Source organism: Pseudophryne corroboree, chromosome 9, assembly GCF_028390025.1.
Source record: "Pseudophryne corroboree isolate aPseCor3 chromosome 9, aPseCor3.hap2, whole genome shotgun sequence".
In the NCBI taxonomy this organism is placed as follows: Eukaryota; Metazoa; Chordata; class Amphibia; order Anura; family Myobatrachidae; genus Pseudophryne; species Pseudophryne corroboree.
Genome location: NC_086452.1, coordinates 46,673,160 through 46,690,771, shown reverse-complemented (window position 1 = coordinate 46,690,771; position 17,612 = coordinate 46,673,160). Strand labels below are relative to the sequence as shown.

Below are 17,612 nucleotides of genomic sequence, written 5' to 3'. Positions count from 1 at the left end.
CCTTATATAAGTGTTACTCCCTTTATAGCTGCTGTATATATATATATATATATATATATATATATATATATATATATATATATATATATGCTAGAGACAAATAAGGAGAGCGCACCGGTAAACGTAAAATCATTCACTTTATATAGAAAAAGTAATATCCACATACATTGCAGTAAAAGTATCCAAACTCAGCGAGGTCCACACGACCATCAAGAATTGTACTCCACCGAGCTGGAAGTGACTCGTCGGATCCGGACCCGGCGGGTGACGTCACAACGTCCTCAGCAGATAGCCACGCCCAACGCGTTTCGACCTATCACAGTCTTCGTCAGGGGATGTGGTTAGTGTGTGTAGGTACGATCTTATATACCCATTTCAACTGATAACAGCTGCTCACAATTAATTGTATTCCATAACAGTGCAATTATATTTAACAATTAATTCAAAACGGCAGATTATTCATACAAGTCTTTCAGCAAGAGTTGTCCATCCCATTTATCGCATATCCTTTGACCCAGAATTTTAATTAAATTATAAATATCCAGAATAGTTCTAATTAGAAATAGTTATTTCATGGTCTAGCTGTCTGCTACCAGACACAGTTGGTCCCAGCTGTTCATTATAAGGCAGAAAATGGAATTGACAGCTCTCACTTCGCAAAGTCCAGAATAGTCCCTACCAATAACAATTCATTTTAATACTACATAAATTTAAAAACAACAATGTTATTCAATACACATGTATCATAATTTAAAATGTATTACCAGATATATCATAATGGTTATAGAGGCTTATAGATCTATTGTGAACATAAACATTATTTTAGTAGAACACGCTGCTATTGTTTATTTGCCTATTTCCTAAACACCCTATTGGCATAAAAAATTTTTTTTTTTTTTTTTTTTTTAAAGAGAGATTTTTATATCTAGAAATAGATTAATTCTCAAATCATATCTTGAATAGCTAGCTGAAAGGAAAGCATTATTTCTTTTTAGTAGGCTGTAACGGAAGAGAGAGTAAAAATACAGATAAAGATAAAGAGTGTGTGTCAGCCATAAACCCCCCCCATAGATCCACTCGCCGGGATTTAGCCACTGCCGCGTCTGGATCATCAGAAGGGACCTGACTTTCACATTTAGCAGTGTAAAAAGGGTACTATATCACATCCCTCATTAAGACCAAATGGTACGAACGTATTTAATGTATAAATCCAGTAAGTTTCTCTCTGGCTTAATTTTTTCAACAAGTCTCCACCTCTCTCATCCAGGCAGATCCTCTCTATTGCCTTGAAGGAGAAACCATTTAAACTAGAATGTGTCCTCTGTTCTCTATGATCAGGTGTTTGCAATGTTTCAAATCTATTTGTCAATGGAATCCTATCACCTTCTCTCTCATTCCCTCTCGAAAACCTCTTATTTGTATATTGGGTTTTGTGCTGATAATTTGTTTTTACATTTGTGTTCCAATCCCTTCTTTGTTTGGGCCAGTTTCTAATTGTACCCTCTCTATAATTAATCGTATCACGTTTAAACTTGCTGACCTTCGTTTCTAAAATCTCACTTTCTAATTTTTTGATACGTATATCCCCCTCACTTTTGAGATCATTTAACTCTTTTAGATCTTTAACGGGATCTAGTTGTTTTTCAAGTTCACAAATTTCTTTATCTATCTCAACCAATTCCTTTTTTCTTTCTAAAATAATAAGCCTCATTAAATCCATAGAACTATTCTCTAATATCTGGTTCCATTCCTGCATGAAAGTCTGCCTCTCATTACCGAAAGTAGGTTTTTTAAAAAGCCTCAGCCCCCTTGGTACCATTTTATGTTCAACATATTTTTCTAGTGTCGTAATTTCCCAATTTAATTTCATATCTCTTATATACACTCTTTCTAACTTGTTCCAAAGGGAGTCTAAGTCTAAACCAATATCTTTATCTTTAAAAGTTTTTTTAAAACCAACATCTAAGTGCTCATCAAACATCTTATGGCATTCTTCACTTCTCAAGTTTCTTCTATCACTTCTTAAAAAAGCCATCAAGAATAAATTAACTCCACACAACCACTATAGACTGTTGCTGAGATCGTAAGAAACAGTATATGATATATCAATTTATACAATATAACACACGGAATGCTGCTGCAGTTGAACAAATGGCAATTGATTCTATAGAAACAGGATTCAATTCCTGCGCTGCATGTCCATGTTTTCCAGAGTCTCTATTGAAAGTTATTTCAGTGCTGCTCGATCCCACTCCCAGCCAGGGAGTAATTGGTATTGGTGCTAGAGACAAATAAGGAGAGCGCACCGGTAAACGTAAAATCATTCACTTTATATAGAAAAAGTAATATCCACATACATTGCAGTAAAAGTATCCAAACTCAGCGAGGTCCACACGACCATCAAGAATTGTACTCCACCGAGCTGGAAGTGACTCGTCGGCTCCGGACCCGGCGGGTGACGTCACAACGTCCTCAGCAGATAGGTCGAAACGCGTTGGGCGTGGCTATCACAGTCTTCGTCAGGGGATGTGGTTAGTGTGTGTAGGTACGATCTTATATACCCATTTCAACTGATAACAGCTGCTCACAATTAATTGTATTCCATAACAGTGCAATTATATTTAACAATTAATTCAAAAACGGAAGATTATTCATACAAGTCTTTCAGCAAGAGTTGTCCATCCCATTTATCGCATATCCTTTGACCCAGAATTTTAATTAAATTATAAATATCCAGAATAGTTCTAATTAGAAATAGTTATTTCATGGTCTAGCTGTCTGCTACCAGACACAGTTGGTCCCAGCTGTTCATTATAAGGCAGAAAATGGAATTGACAGCTCTCACTTCGCAAAGTCCAGAATAGTCCCTACCAATAACAATTCATTTTAATACTACATAAATTTAAAAACAACAATGTTATTCAATACACATGTATCATAATTTAAAATGTATTACCAGATATATCATAATGGTTATAGAGGCTTATAGATCTATTGTGAACATAAACATTATTTTAGTAGAACACGCTGCTATTGTTTATTTGCCTATTTCCTAAACACCCTATTGGCATAAAAATTTTTTTTTTTTTTTTTTTAAAGAGAGATTTTTATATCTAGAAATAGATTAATTCTCAAATCATATCTTGAATAGCTAGCTGAAAGGAAAGCATTATTTCTTTTTAGTAGGCTGTAACGGAAGAGAGAGTAAAAATACAGATAAAGATAAAGAGTGTGTGTCAGCCATAAACCCCCCCCCCATAGATCCACTCGCCGGGATTTAGCCACTGCCGCGTCTGGATCATCAGAAGGGACCTGACTTTCACATTTAGCAGTGTAAAAAGGGTACTATATCACATCCCTCATTAAGACCAAATGGTACGAACGTATTTAATGTATAAATCCAGTAAGTTTCTCTCTGGCTTAATTTTTTCAACAAGTCTCCCCCTCTCTTATCCAGGCAGATCCTCTCTATTGCCTTGAAGGAGAAACCATTTAAACTAGATTGGAGTGTATTGAATATATACTTAAAAATAATTACTTTAACTTTCAGGGAACCTTCTTTAATCAAGAGTGCGGCGTAGCTATGGGAACGCCTTATGCCCCGAGTCTAGCAAACTTGTATATGGGTAAATGGGAAAGGGAAGTTATATTTAACAATAATCGATTTTTGAAATATATACATAAATATAAGCGGTTCATAGACGATATTATTGTCGTATGGTCTGGAGGTATAGACATGCTGGATGAATTTATGATTGAATTGAATAATAATGAATTTAATTTACACTTTACCTATAAGTACAATAATGATACCATAGAGTTTCTAGATCTTGTATTAGATAGTAGTAAATCCTGTGAAGGAGCAAAGATCGATACTTATACATATATTAAAAGCATAGATCGTAACAGCTATATACACTTCCAAAGCTGTCATTACAAAAAATGGATTGAGAACATTCCTTATTCTCAGTTCATCCGTCTCAAACGGAATTGTTCTGAACAAACTAAATTTAATGAACAGGTCCAGATCTACAGCGAGAGATTTAAGGAGAAAAAGTACCCAGATACTCTAATACAGGAGTGCTATGAGAAAGCGTTAAATAGGGACAGACAAGATCTTTTAGTATATAAGGACAAAAGAAAAGGAAAGGACCATATGGATAAACTAGGAGTACCCTTTGTAACCCGCTTTAATAAGGGCGGAGGGGAAATTAAGAAAATCCTAAATAAACATTGGGGCATACTAAGCCTTGACCCGTTGCTTAAAGATGTGATTACACAACATCCTAGAATTATATATAAAAAATCACGTTCCCTGAAGGATTGTCTAGCCCCTAGTAATATCAAAAAAGTTGACAAATATGAGGAATGTAACAGATTAGAAGGGTTTTTCCCTTGCAATAAATGTAAAATGTGTCAGTTTGTAAATAGAGACAATAAACAATTCTCGAATTCTTGTAATGATAAATCATGGAAAATTAAAGGTAAACTAAGTTGTGTAAGCACCCATGTAATCTATATGCTGGAGTGCAAATGTGGGAAACGCTATATTGGAAAGACCAAGCGTATGTTAAAACTACGTATACTTGAACACACTCGCAATATACTACATAAAGTAGATAATCACAGTGTTCCACGACACTTCTTAGAGTATACTAATTCTAGTTTAAATGGTTTCTCCTTCAAGGCAATAGAGAGGATCTGCCTGGATGAGAGAGGTGGAGACTTGTTGAAAAAATTAAGCCAGAGAGAAACTTACTGGATTTATACATTAAATACGTTCGTACCATTTGGTCTTAATGAGGGATGTGATATAGTACCCTTTTTACACTGCTAAATGTGAAAGTCAGGTCCCTTCTGATGATCCAGACGCGGCAGTGGCTAAATCCCGGCGAGTGGATCTATGGGGGGGGTTTATGGCTGACACACACTCTTTATCTTTATCTGTATTTTTACTCTCTCTTCCGTTACAGCCTACTAAAAAGAAATAATGCTTTCCTTTCAGCTAGCTATTCAAGATATGATTTGAGAATTAATCTATTTCTAGATATAAAAATCTCTCTTTAAAAAAATAAAAATAAAAATTTTTTATGCCAATAGGGTGTTTAGGAAATAGGCAAATAAACAATAGCAGCGTGTTCTACTAAAATAATGTTTATGTTCACAATAGATCTATAAGCCTCTATAACCATTATGATATATCTGGTAATACATTTTAAATTATGATACATGTGTATTGAATAACATTGTTGTTTTTAAATTTATGTAGTATTAAAATGAATTGTTATTGGTAGGGACTATTCTGGACTTTGCGAAGTGAGAGCTGTCAATTCCATTTTCTGCCTTATAATGAACAGCTGGGACCAACTGTGTCTGGTAGCAGACAGCTAGACCATGAAATAACTATTTCTAATTAGAACTATTCTGGATATTTATAATTTAATTAAAATTCTGGGTCAAAGGATATGCGATAAATGGGATGGACAACTCTTGCTGAAAGACTTGTATGAATAATCTGCCGTTTTGAATTAATTGTTAAATATAATTGCACTGTTATGGAATACAATTAATTGTGAGCAGCTGTTATCAGTTGAAATGGGTATATAAGATCGTACCTACACACACTAACCACATCCCCTGACGAAGACTGTGATAGGTCGAAACGCGTTGGCGTGGCTATCTGCTGAGGACGTTGTGACGTCACCCGCCGGGTCCGGAGCCGACGAGTCACTTCCAGCTCGGTGGAGTACAATTCTTGATGGTCGTGTGGACCTCGCTGAGTTTGGATACTTTTACTGCAATGTATGTGGATATTACTTTTTCTATATAAAGTGAATGATTTTACGTTTACCGGTGCGCTCTCCTTATTTGTCTCTAGCACCAATACCAATTACTCCCTGGCTGGGAGTGGGATCGAGCAGCACTGAAATAACTTTCAATAGAGACTCTGGAAAACATGGACATGCAGCGCAGGAATTGAATCCTGTTTCTATATATATATATATATATATATATATATATATATATATATATATATATATATATATATATATATTAGCTGCCAATAGTGCCCCCCCTCTCTGTTTTACCCTGTTTCTGTAGTGCAGGACTGCAGGGGAGAGTCAGGGAGCCGTCCTTCCAGCGGAGCTGTGAGGGAAAATGGCGCTTGTGTGCTGAGGAGATAGGCTCCGCCCCCTTTTCGGCTGCCTTTTCTCCCGCTTTTTTCTGGAAAACTGGCAGGGGTTAAATACATCCATATAGCCCAGGAGCTATATGTGATGTATTTCTTTTGCCATCCTAAGGTATGTGTTTTATTGCGTCTCAGGGCGCTCCCCCCCCAGCGCCCTGCACCCTCAGTGACCGGAGTGTGAAGTGTGCTGAGAGCAATGGCGCACAGCTGCAGTGCTGTGCGCTACCTTAGTTGAAGACAGGAACGTCTTCTGCCGCCGATTTCACCGGACCTCTTCGCTCTTCTGGCTCTGTAAGGGGGCCGGCGGCGCGGCTCCGGGACCCATCCAGGCTGAACCTTTGATCGTCCCTCTGGAGCTAATGTCCAGTAGCCTAAGAAGCCCAATCCACTCTGCACGCAGGTGAGTTCGCTTCTTCTCCCCTTAGTCCCTCGCTGCAGTGAGCCTGTTGCCAGCAGGACTCACTGAAAATAAAAAAACCTAAGTCTAAACTTTTACTCTAAGCAGCTCAGGAGAGCCACCTAGATTGCACCCTTCTCGGCCGGGCACAAAAATCTAACTGAGGCTTGGAGGAGGGTCATAGGGGGAGGAGCCAGTGCACACCAGGTAGTCTCAAAGCTTTTACTTTTGTGCCCAGTCTCCTGCGGAGCCGCTATCCCCCATGGTCCTTACGGAAGTCCCTGCATCCACTAGGACGTCAGAGAAATACGCATGCGCGCTGCGTACCATGCGCATGCGCTAAGTTATTTAACACAAAACTTAGTAGATTTGCTGGTTTTCGTGCGGCGCTTTACAGTCGCACTGCTGATCGGTGAGTGATCGACAGGAAATGGGCGTTTCTGGGAGGTAACTGAGAGTTTTCCCGGGAGTGTGCTAAAAGATGCAGGTATGCCAGGTAAAAATGCAGGAGTGGCTGGAGAAATGGGGGAGCGGCTGGCCGAACGCAGGGCGTGTTTGTGACGTCAAACCAGGAACTAAACGGACTGAAGTGATCGCAGTCTAGGAGTAGGTCTGGAGCTACTCAGAAACTACAGGGAATTATTTAGTAGCAGTTCTGCTAATCTTTCGTTCGCTATTCTGCTAAGCTAAGATACACTCCCAGAGGGCGGCGGCCTAGCGTTTGCAATGCTGCTAAAAGCAGCTAGCGAGCGAACAACTCGGAATGAGGGCCAAAGATTAAATTCTTTGGCGTGAATGCCAGGCGTCATGTTTGGAGGAAACCAGGCACCGCTCATCACCAGGCCAATACCATCCCTACAGTGAAGCATGGTGGTGGCAGCATCATGCTGTGGGGATATTTTTCAGCAGCAGGGACTGGGAGACTAGTCAGGATAGAGGAAAAGATGAATGCAGCAATGTACAGAGACATCCTGGATGAAAACCTGCACCAGAACGCCCTTTACCTCAGACTGGGGCGACGGTTCATCTTTCAGCAGGACAACGACCCTAAGCACACAGCCAAGATATGAAAGGAGTGGCTTCAGGACAACTCTGTGAATGTCCTTGAGTGGCCCAGCCAGAGCCCAGACTTGAATCCGATTGAACATCTCTGGAGAGATCTGAAGATGGCTGTGCACCAGCAGTGCAAGTGGGCAGGTACGGGCGAGTATGGCGTACCCTCAAGAATTTAGCCAGTGGTACACTGTATCCACCGCCGCCGGGCCGCCGCTCCCTCCGCTGCTCACCGTGCCGCTGCTGCTTGAGGGAAGGAGAGCGCAGCATGCGCCTCTCTTGCCCCTCAGTGTCTACCTTCAATTCGGCACCGGCCTGAGAGCCAATCACAGCTCGCGGACCAGCAGCCAAGGCTCCCGATTGGCTCACGGATCGGCACCTAATTGTAGGTAGACACCCGCACCGCCGCCGGAGACTGAGTGGCAGGAGAGGCGCACGCTGCGCTCTCCTCCTCTAACACACAGGACAGCAGCAGCGCGGTAACCAGCAGGGGAATGGGGAGCACTGTGAGAACATATGTACCTCGCACTGAGGGCATATCTGGCACTGCGGGGACATGTGTATCTGGCACTAGGGGCATATCTGGCACTGGGGGGGCATTTCGGTATCTGGCACTGAGGGCATATCTGGCACTGTGGGGCAACGTGTATCTGGCAATGTGGGGCAACGTGTATCTGGCACTATTGGGGTCATATGTGTATCTGCCCCCACCCCATATGTGCATCACGCCCCCATTTTAATTGGCCATGCCCCATGTGGCATTTGGCCACACCCATTTTTTCGGCGCGCGCACACACACATATAAGACATTTTTTCTATTTGCACCATTGCTGTGCACCGACGCTTCCCATCCAACCTGATGGAGCTTGAGAGGTGCTGCAAAGAGGAATGGGCGAAACTGCCCAAAGATAGGTGTGCCAAGCTTGTGGCATCATATTCAAAAAGACTTGAGGCTGTAATTGCTGCCAAAGGTGAATCAACAAAGTATTGAACAAAGGCTGTGCATATTTAAGTACATGTGATTTCTTCGTTTTTTTTATTTTTAATAAATTTGCAAAAAATTTTTTTAAACATCGTGGGTCATTCCGACCCAATCGCACGCTGCTTTTTTTCGCAGCCATGCGAACGGGTCCTGAATGCGCATGCACAGCGGGCGCAAAGTGCAGGCACGTCGCTGCCCGGCGACAGGGAACGCCGGGCAGCAACTGAATTAAAGAAGAAAATGATCGCTGCCACAATCATACCGTGATTGACAGGAGGAAGGCGTTCCGGGGGCGTCAACTGACCGTTTACGGGGAGTGGAGATCCCAACGCAGGCGTGTCGAGGCGTTTGGTGGGCAGATGTCTGACGTCAATTCCGGGACCTGAGACGCTGAAGTCATCGCAGTGGGTAAGTAAGGCCAGACCTACTTAGAAACTGCACAAAATGTTTTTGTATAGCTCGGCTGCGCAAGCGATCGCAGCCTTGCTATGCAATATACACTCCCCCCTAGGCGGCGTCTAGTTGATCGCATGGGCTTCAAAAAGTTGCAGCGTGCGATTAACTCGGAATGGCCCCCATTGTCATTATGGGGTATTGTGTGTAGAATTTGGAGGAATAAAAAATGTATTTATTCTATTTTGGAATAAGGCTGTAACATAACAAAATGTGGAAAAAGTGAAGTGCTGTGAATACTTTCCGGATGCACTGTAAGACTGCATGTAATTGCATTGACCCCATAATGAGATTCTTGCATCTTTTACAGAACCTGGGGCCAGGGATATACCTTTAGTCCTGCTTAGACCTGGCCGCGCTCGCACGCACATCACTTGTCCGTAAAATGGAATTGTTCAGAAGCTTTGAGTTTTCAGAGGGGAACGGATTCATTAACCTCAGACTTTTTAGATCACGGGTACCCGGTGTATTCTTCTGGAGAACTGGAGCAAACATTGTGATACGTTTTTTTATTTTGCCTTTTGTGTACAATGTTCGTACATACGTCATGAATAGGATTCTATACAAAGGTCTCTATGCTGACACCTGGTAAGATCCGGCTGCCTGGTCTAGGTGACAGTGCGAGGACAGTTTTTAAGAAAAACAAAGATGTCAGTAATTGTTTTGCCCCTAGGTTTTTCGCCGTCATTTTTATGGGGCACAATTAAACAATGCAATAAATCTAATGTCTACAAGAGAACCCCACCTGTGCTACACCATGCGACTCTTCTGCGGGATCTTATTTTACAGTTTGACATTTGTCACCAATCTCCCCGATAAGATCTGACGGCATTTTTAAAGCATATTTGCAGCTTGTGAGCCGCATTCCTTCTCTGCATTCTTACACGGAGCCTAAACAGTGTTGGGTGAAGCTAGCACAGCGGTCGGGGTCTGGTTGTGTGACCCATTCACGCGGATGTCTGTGACAATGAGCAACAAGCAATTTAGGCCGGTCATGATATGCCCCTTGTATGGGTCCCTAGCAGTGGCGGTCCCAGAGGTGCCATGACATTTTAATCTGTAGCTTTGATGGATATAAAACAATTGAGCCATGCTGATATTTAAAAGAAAAAAAGTTAGCTTTACGTTAGAAACGGAGAAACACCCCTCTCTAGAGCTGTCGGGATCCCGGCATTCAGGATGCAGACGCCGGAATTCCGACCGTTAACAATGGCGACACCCGGAATCCCGCTCGCCCCACTGCCGGCGGGGATCCATACCCAACGTGTCCTGACAAATGATTTTTCAGCAAATTAAATTCCCCAATATCTGAGCTATACTCTATTTAATAAAAAAAAACAAAAAAAAAAAAAAGTGCAACCTGTTTTCTGCCTACATGGGCGATGACGATGTAATCACTGAAAAAGGGAGGAAATATGGTCAGATTGAGAACGCCCACCCAACAGTGGAGACTGAGGCCGAGATTTTCTGTCTTGGTCTATCGATGCGATCATCTCAAGAGCGTATTTGTGACCATGATTTTTCTGGGTTATCAGCGAAACAATTTTTCATACACACACTACACAATAAAGCAGGTCGAGCACCCAATTAATAGTTCAGTATTGTATAGTGTGTACACCGCTTTAGCCGAGCAATGTTGTGGTGAAATTTCACGCATATCGAGCTTCTTGATTATCGGGAAACTGCGCAGATGCAGGACCCATTCTGCGCATGTGTGAGTCATGTCATCGCATCCCAGGATTGCAAACGCCTCTGCCTGGTAGACAGGCAGGAATTCGGGGGGAGGGGCGGTGTGATCGGAGTTGCGTCGCCCCCATTTTCTGGGAGTGGTGAAGCCAAGGACTGTGTGGCAAGATGCAGTTTACTGCGACGGCCAGCCTGAGTAAGGGACGCAGTTGCTGCGCTGGGATTGCATATGCAGCAAGGAGGTCATCCTACTGCCTTTGCATTGCTATGCAATTGCAATCCATGCTGAATTAGGCCCCGAAACCTGACTCGGCCTTATAGAAACTCATAAGAGCCTCCTGTCACATTGAAATAGACTAACTGACCCCAACTTCACCTGTCAATACACCTGGTATACTAGAGGAGTGCGGAAGGTGCAGGCCGCACCTGGGTGTCACCTTTCCAGGGGGTTACACTAAGAGGCCGGCTCCTCAGTGAAGAGGAATCGGGTGCTGATCTCGGACATTATCACATAGTGCCCCCAGCCTTGTCACAGTGTAGGAGCCGACAGTTCAGGCAGAGTCTCTGGGGCAGCCCAACATGACCTGGACTGCGGAGCACGCCCCCCCACAGTGATGTAAATGGAAAGTCCTAGGAAGCCACAAACCCTTTTGGGCGCACGCTCCCAATATCTGCAGCAGTAAATGATCTGGAGAAAAGTGCCCAAATAGCGTCTCATACCGGTTCCACCTCCTCACGCATATTTTTTCTGTATTGCATATCTTTGATTTTTAGAAGCACAGTTCCTCATCAGGCGTCATCTCTTTCTTGTTACAGAAACGCCTTGCAGACATACCAGCAACGTTATTCTCATCAGTCATATGCAAGGTACTATCTATTTCCATTCTCCTCCTCACATCATGTCACTGTCACATGCAGCCCTGTCCTCACTGACACATCACTCATCTCCTGATATACTCTGTGCTGCTGGGGACCCTGCTCCTCCCACTATATAACTCTCAGCCTGTGGCTTCCTGTGCCTCCATTCCCCTCCACACATCATGTCACTGCCCCTGTCACATGCAGCCCTGTCCTCACTGACACATCACTCATCTCCTGATATACTCTGTGCTGCTGGGGACCTTGCTCCTCCCACTATATAACTCTCAGCCTGTGGCTTCCTGTGCCTCCATTCCCCTCCTCACATCATGTCACTGCCCCTGTCACATGCAGCCCTGTCCTCACTGACACATCACTCATCTCCTGATATACTCTGTGCTGCTGGGGACCCTGCTCCTCTCACTATATAACTCTCAGTCTGTGGGTTCCTGCTGCCGCCATTCCCCTCCTCACATCATGTCACTGCCCCTGTCACATGCAGCCCTGTCCTTACTGATGCATCACTCATCTCCTGATATACTCTGTGCTGCTGGAGACCCTGCTCCTTCCACTATATAACTATCAGTCTGTGGCTTCCTGATCCCCCCATTCCACACTTGCCTACTGTACTGGGACAAATGGGAAGCTACGGAAAATTGGGTGGTGATCCCAGCCCTCCGGAAGAGTGGGCAAGTCTCCTGGAGCCCATCCTACCTGCCACTCCTGAAGTGATCAGACTGGAAACCTGGGGGTGCAATTTGTGCTGAATATCGCCATGGTAGCCACGCCCCCTGCTGTACAATGCTGATAATCTCAACATTCCATGATGTTTCTAATTGTGCAGCCACGCCTCCTGCACAGCCTCAATGGACGTGTCACGTGCCGTATCACCCCCCACACTGCCCCTATATTAAGCCATGCTCCCCCTCAGCAAAAAACGTCTGCTGTGCCAACCTAGCTTCTCCCTCCCAGAGGGGCAGGGTCTGTGCAGTTTCTCGGTATACTAGGCAAAACTTAAGCGTACTGCCCCCAACCACCACTTCCAAGAACTTCAGATGAAAGCGTGACATATAAGTTCCACAGCCACCACTTGCATTAAGTACAACATGGATGATTCTTTTAGAGACATACTTAATTTTGTGATCTGTAGACCCAGTGGTGTCCCATAGATCCCAGCACCCTAGGCAGCTGTCTATGGTACAGCCGGCCCTGCAGAGCGAAAATTGGCAACCAGTGGCATAACTACCACCCACGCAGCCACCGCAGAGGCTTGGAGGCGCAGGGCTGCAGGGGAGCCGCCACGGATTTAGTGTAGAATAGTGCTGTCACTGTGTGCGAGTCCGGGAAGGAGGACGCAGCTCGCCCCTCTCCTGTGTCCGTCCTGTGTCTCCGGCGGCATGAGCCAATCAGCGCTCGCGGACCGGCAGCCAGTCAGGAGCCACAGCTGCCGGTCCACGAGCTCGGATTGGTTCACGAACCGGCGCTTCATTTGACAGCAACTCCGCTGCCAGAGACACAGGACGGACACAGACAGAAGAGGTGCGCACTATGCCCTCCTTCCTGGACTCACACACAGCACAGCAGCGCATATGTGTATCTGGCACAGGGGGGCATATGTGGCACTGGGGGCATATGTGTATCTGGCACGGGGGGCATATTTGGCACTGGGGGCATATGTGTAGCTTGTACTGGGGGGCATATGTGGCAATCGAGGCATATGTGTATCTGGCACTGGGGGCATATGTGTGGCTGACACTGGGAGGGCATATGTGGCATATGTGTATCTAGCACTGTGGTGGGAATATGTGGCACTGGGGGCATATGTGACACTGGCACTATGGGGGCATATTTTTATCTGTCACTGTGGGGGGGGGAATATCTGGCACTGGGGGCACACCCCCCAGCAACAAGCATTAGCCCCTGGTAACAAACATCACACCACAAGCATTACCACCTGGCAACGAGCTGGACACCCAGCACATGAAACCCCTGGCAACAAGCATAACACCGAGCATGACACCCTGAGCATGAAACCCCTGGCAACGAGCATGACACCCTGAGCATGAAAACCCCTGGCACCGTGCATGGAACCAAGAGCATGAAACCCCTGGCAACAAGCAGGTAATTTAAAAGTAATTAGAAGCCTTACTGTAGGGCTTAATGTGTAATGGGCATTGCGGTGTGTGGTATAATGTCTGAGGGGCATTACAGTGTGTGGCATAATGTATCACGGGCATTGCGGTGTGTGGCATAATGTGTCACAGGCATTACGGTGTGTGGTATACTATATCACGGGCATTGCGGTGTGTGGTATAATGTCTGAGGGGCATGGCAGTGTGTGGCATACTGTATAACGGGCATTGCGATGTGTGTCATAATGTGTCACAGGCATTACGGTGTGCGGCATAATGTGTCAGGGGCATTACGGTGTGCGGCATAATGTGTAATGGGCATTATTGTGTGTGGCATAATGTCTAAGGGCCATTGCAGTGTGTGGCATAATGTATACTGGGCATTACTATAAGGAGGAAAATGACAAATAATGTAAGGAGCATGAATCAGGATTATTGTTTTTCCTGTGGTGGCTAACGTCTGGGCATGCAGGTTACAAAACTGGGGTATAAGGTAGTCTGCTCTTGCAAGGCCACACCCCTTTCAACAAGGCCACACCCCTTTTATGTTGCATGCACGCGCTTATTCATCACTTTTATAGTGCCAAATATGGGGGGGGAGGGGAGCTCCAGAGAATGTTTTGGCTTGGCGGAGAAAAATTTCTAGTTATGTCACTGTTGGTAACTATGCCCCATTTCTCTGTGTGAGACTTGATAACATCGGGGGTCATTCCGAGTTGTTCGCTCGGTAAAAATCTTCGCATCGCAGCGATTTTACGCTTAATGCGCATGCGCAATGTCCGCACTGCAACTGCGCCAAGTAAATTTGCTATGCAGTTAGGAATTTTACTCACGGCTTTTTCTTCGTTCTGGCGATCGTAATGTGATTGACAGGAAATGGGTGTTACTGGGCGAAAACAGGCCGTTTTATGGGCGTGTGGGAAAAAACGCTACCGTTTCCGGAAAAAACGCAGGAGTGGCCGGAGAAACGGGGGAGTGTCTGGGCGAACGCTGGGTGTGTATGTGACGTCAAACCAGGAACGACAAGCACTGAACTGATCGCAGATGCCGAGTAAGCCTGGAGCTACTCAGAAACTGCTACGAGGTGTGTAATCGCAATATTGCGAATACATCGTTCGCAATTTTAAGATGCTAAGATTCACTCCCAGTAGGTGGCGGCTTAGCATGAGCAAATCTGCTAAAATCCGCTTGCGAGCGAACAACTCGGAATGACCCCCATCATTCACAGAAGTGGCGATAAGAGTATGAATGATGCTGCTGCCAATTGCGTACTCCTGCCACGGATGTCTCAGTGATCACTCAGACGGAGGGTGCCGACATGATCTTTGCCGTCCCAGCATGCAAACAAATATCCTGATCATTCGGCACGGTGACAGGTCTCCCCCTAAGCCAGACATCTCCCAGACATTCTTGGAGAATAGCGATTACTGCCTCCCACAAAATCACACTGCACCCATCTCCCACTGTTACGATCATTCTGAGGATCCGATTGGCTGCAGGTTGTTTGTCCGCATGCTCTATGGACTAGCAGCAAGCTGCAAACCTGATTATTACACGTGATCAGGACAGGTGTTGGATACTTGTATTATTAATATTAGAAAGATGATTTGTGTGCTAATCCCTGGTTCCACACAACAGCCAAAAGCTGTGACTGCTGGGGGTGAGGTGACCCCTTAATTCAGTGCCAGCATGCCAAAATAGCAATACTGTAGCAGGGCATGCTGGGAGGTGTAGTTCAGCAACAGCTGGAGTGCCAAAGGTTCCCCATCACTGCCTTAGCGGCCGATTCAGACCCGATCTCTGCTGTGCGTTTTCGCAAACTGCAATGCGCAGGCGCGTCGCACAGGTACAAAGCAGTCAGCGATGGGTTTGCGCCAAGGATCCATTCGCACGGGCGATCGCAAGGAGATTGACAGGAAGAGGGCGTGTGTGGGTGGCAACTGTTCGTTTTCTGGGAGTGGATGGAAAAACGCAGGCGTGTCCAAGCGGTTTGCAGGGCGGGTGTCTGACGTCAATTCCGGTCCCGGACAGGCTGAAGTGATCGTAGCGGCTGAGTAAGTCCTGGGCTGAGCAGAGACTACACAAGATCTGTTTGTACAGCTCTGCTACACATACGATCGCACACTTGCACAGCTAAAATACACTCCCCCCATAGGCGGTGACTATGCGAACGCAGGACTGCAAAAAAACCCTAGCGAGCGAACAGGTCTGAATTAACACCTTAATTACTTGGGCAACTATTAAACTTGCGAATAAACTGTGAAAAGCAGAAAGTGATCAATATTATCAGCCATTGGTAAACGTGCCCTTAGTGCAATGGATCCGGTTACAGATCCCCCCTTCCCCAAACAGTGCACCTTTACAATCTATCAGGAACACAGGTGTTACTGTAATAGAATCAGCCAGTCACTAATTAACGGTTCGGGTATGAATGGTCAACAGTCATTAGGTCGACCACTATTGGTCGACATGGACACATGGTCGACACATGAAAAGGTCAACATGAGTTTAACTTTTTTGGGTGTCGTTTTTTGCGTAAAGTGACCAGGAACCCCAATTAGTGCACCGCTTCGCTCGCCATGCTTCGGGCATGGTGCCTTCGCTCCGCTACCGTTTCGCTCGGCACAGATTACCGTTCCAATCGTAGTTCACGTGGATCGTTAAGTATGGAAAAGTTCCCCAAAAGAAAAAAAGTTAAAAAACGCATGTCGACATGTCATGTGTCCATGTCGACCAATAGTGGTCGACCTAATGACTGTCGACCATAACATGGTCGAGCATCTGAACGGATACCCTAATTAACACACCTGTACTCCTGAGGTGGAAAACAATCACATCGGTCAGATATGCACAACCAGATTACATGAACTTCCATCCGCTCTACACTTCATTTCTAGACACAAATATCATTATAACTTTGGTTGTAAATCAGGTTAAACTAGTAGTAGCCCCACAGTAACTGAACATAGAAAAACAGATTTATTTCTATTTATAACCTATATGCAGTCTTTGCGTATAAATCCTTGCTGAGCACTGGGTTACAGAGGACCAGCCAGAAGAAGCCCCTGTAATAGTGCGTTTCCAGGTCTCAATCACTGTTTGGCAGAGTACGACACCGTTACTGAATACAAGCAGCATTGAGTTACTATAATCAGCCTTCTTACCATATCCATGATGCCTCCTCCGTACTCCAGCCTCAGCTGTCTTGGTAAAGCAGTGTCTAGTGTCGCACCTCAGGATTCTCTCATTTCATATGTCATTACTTCCTTGTAACAGGAACATCTCTTATGTTGCTGTCAAGCCTTATTGTTTTCCCCTGAGGTCCTGTTCAGTCCCTCCCACACCTGGGCTATTTGGTTTTTTAACGAGGCAGCCCTCTCTCCTGTGCAGGAAGCAAACCCATTCTACACCTGGGAAGTCAGGTTACACTTTTGTAGACACTGGACTAATAACATAGAGGCTGATTCTGAATTGGGGGCAAATGAAAAGAGCAAGTAACAATTGTATCTGGAACCGACCCTGCTGCACTGCCAGGGGTGCACATACGTGTGCTTTATTTTTTGCACTCAGGGTAAATACTGGCTGCTTTTGTATGAAACCCACATTTGGATGACCATCGATGTCTCAAAAACATCAATGGTATATACTCAATGGGTGAATACTTTAACCGTGTATGGGGGAGGGAGAGTTGGTTTACCACCATCGATGGTATAAAAACCACCCTATTTTTATTTTTATTTTTCGATTAAGTGTCGGCAATAGTTCCGCCCCTTAACATCCACAAGGCCCCGCCCCCAGGCAATGATTGACTTGCAGCTCAGTAAATAGAAAAGCAGGGATAACCATCGGTGGGCGAAACTA

General features: G+C 44.9%; 1 protein-coding gene across 3 annotated transcripts in view; it reads right to left on the bottom strand.

Annotated features, from left to right (window-relative positions):
• Nucleotides 1-17,163, bottom strand: part of FYB2 (FYN binding protein 2) — a 109,225-nt gene extending 92,062 nt beyond the window's left edge. The window contains exon 1 of one of the 3 annotated variants that reach the window (XM_063939288.1): nucleotides 16,916-17,163. In XM_063939288.1, the coding sequence (XP_063795358.1) occupies nucleotides 16,916-16,924 (9 nt within the window). In that variant the 5' untranslated portion in view covers nucleotides 16,925-17,163. The remainder of the gene's footprint in view (nucleotides 1-16,915) is intronic. The other 2 variants (XM_063939289.1, XM_063939290.1) reach the window with 2 other exon arrangements.
• Between the last annotated feature and the right edge of the window lie 449 nt (nucleotides 17,164-17,612).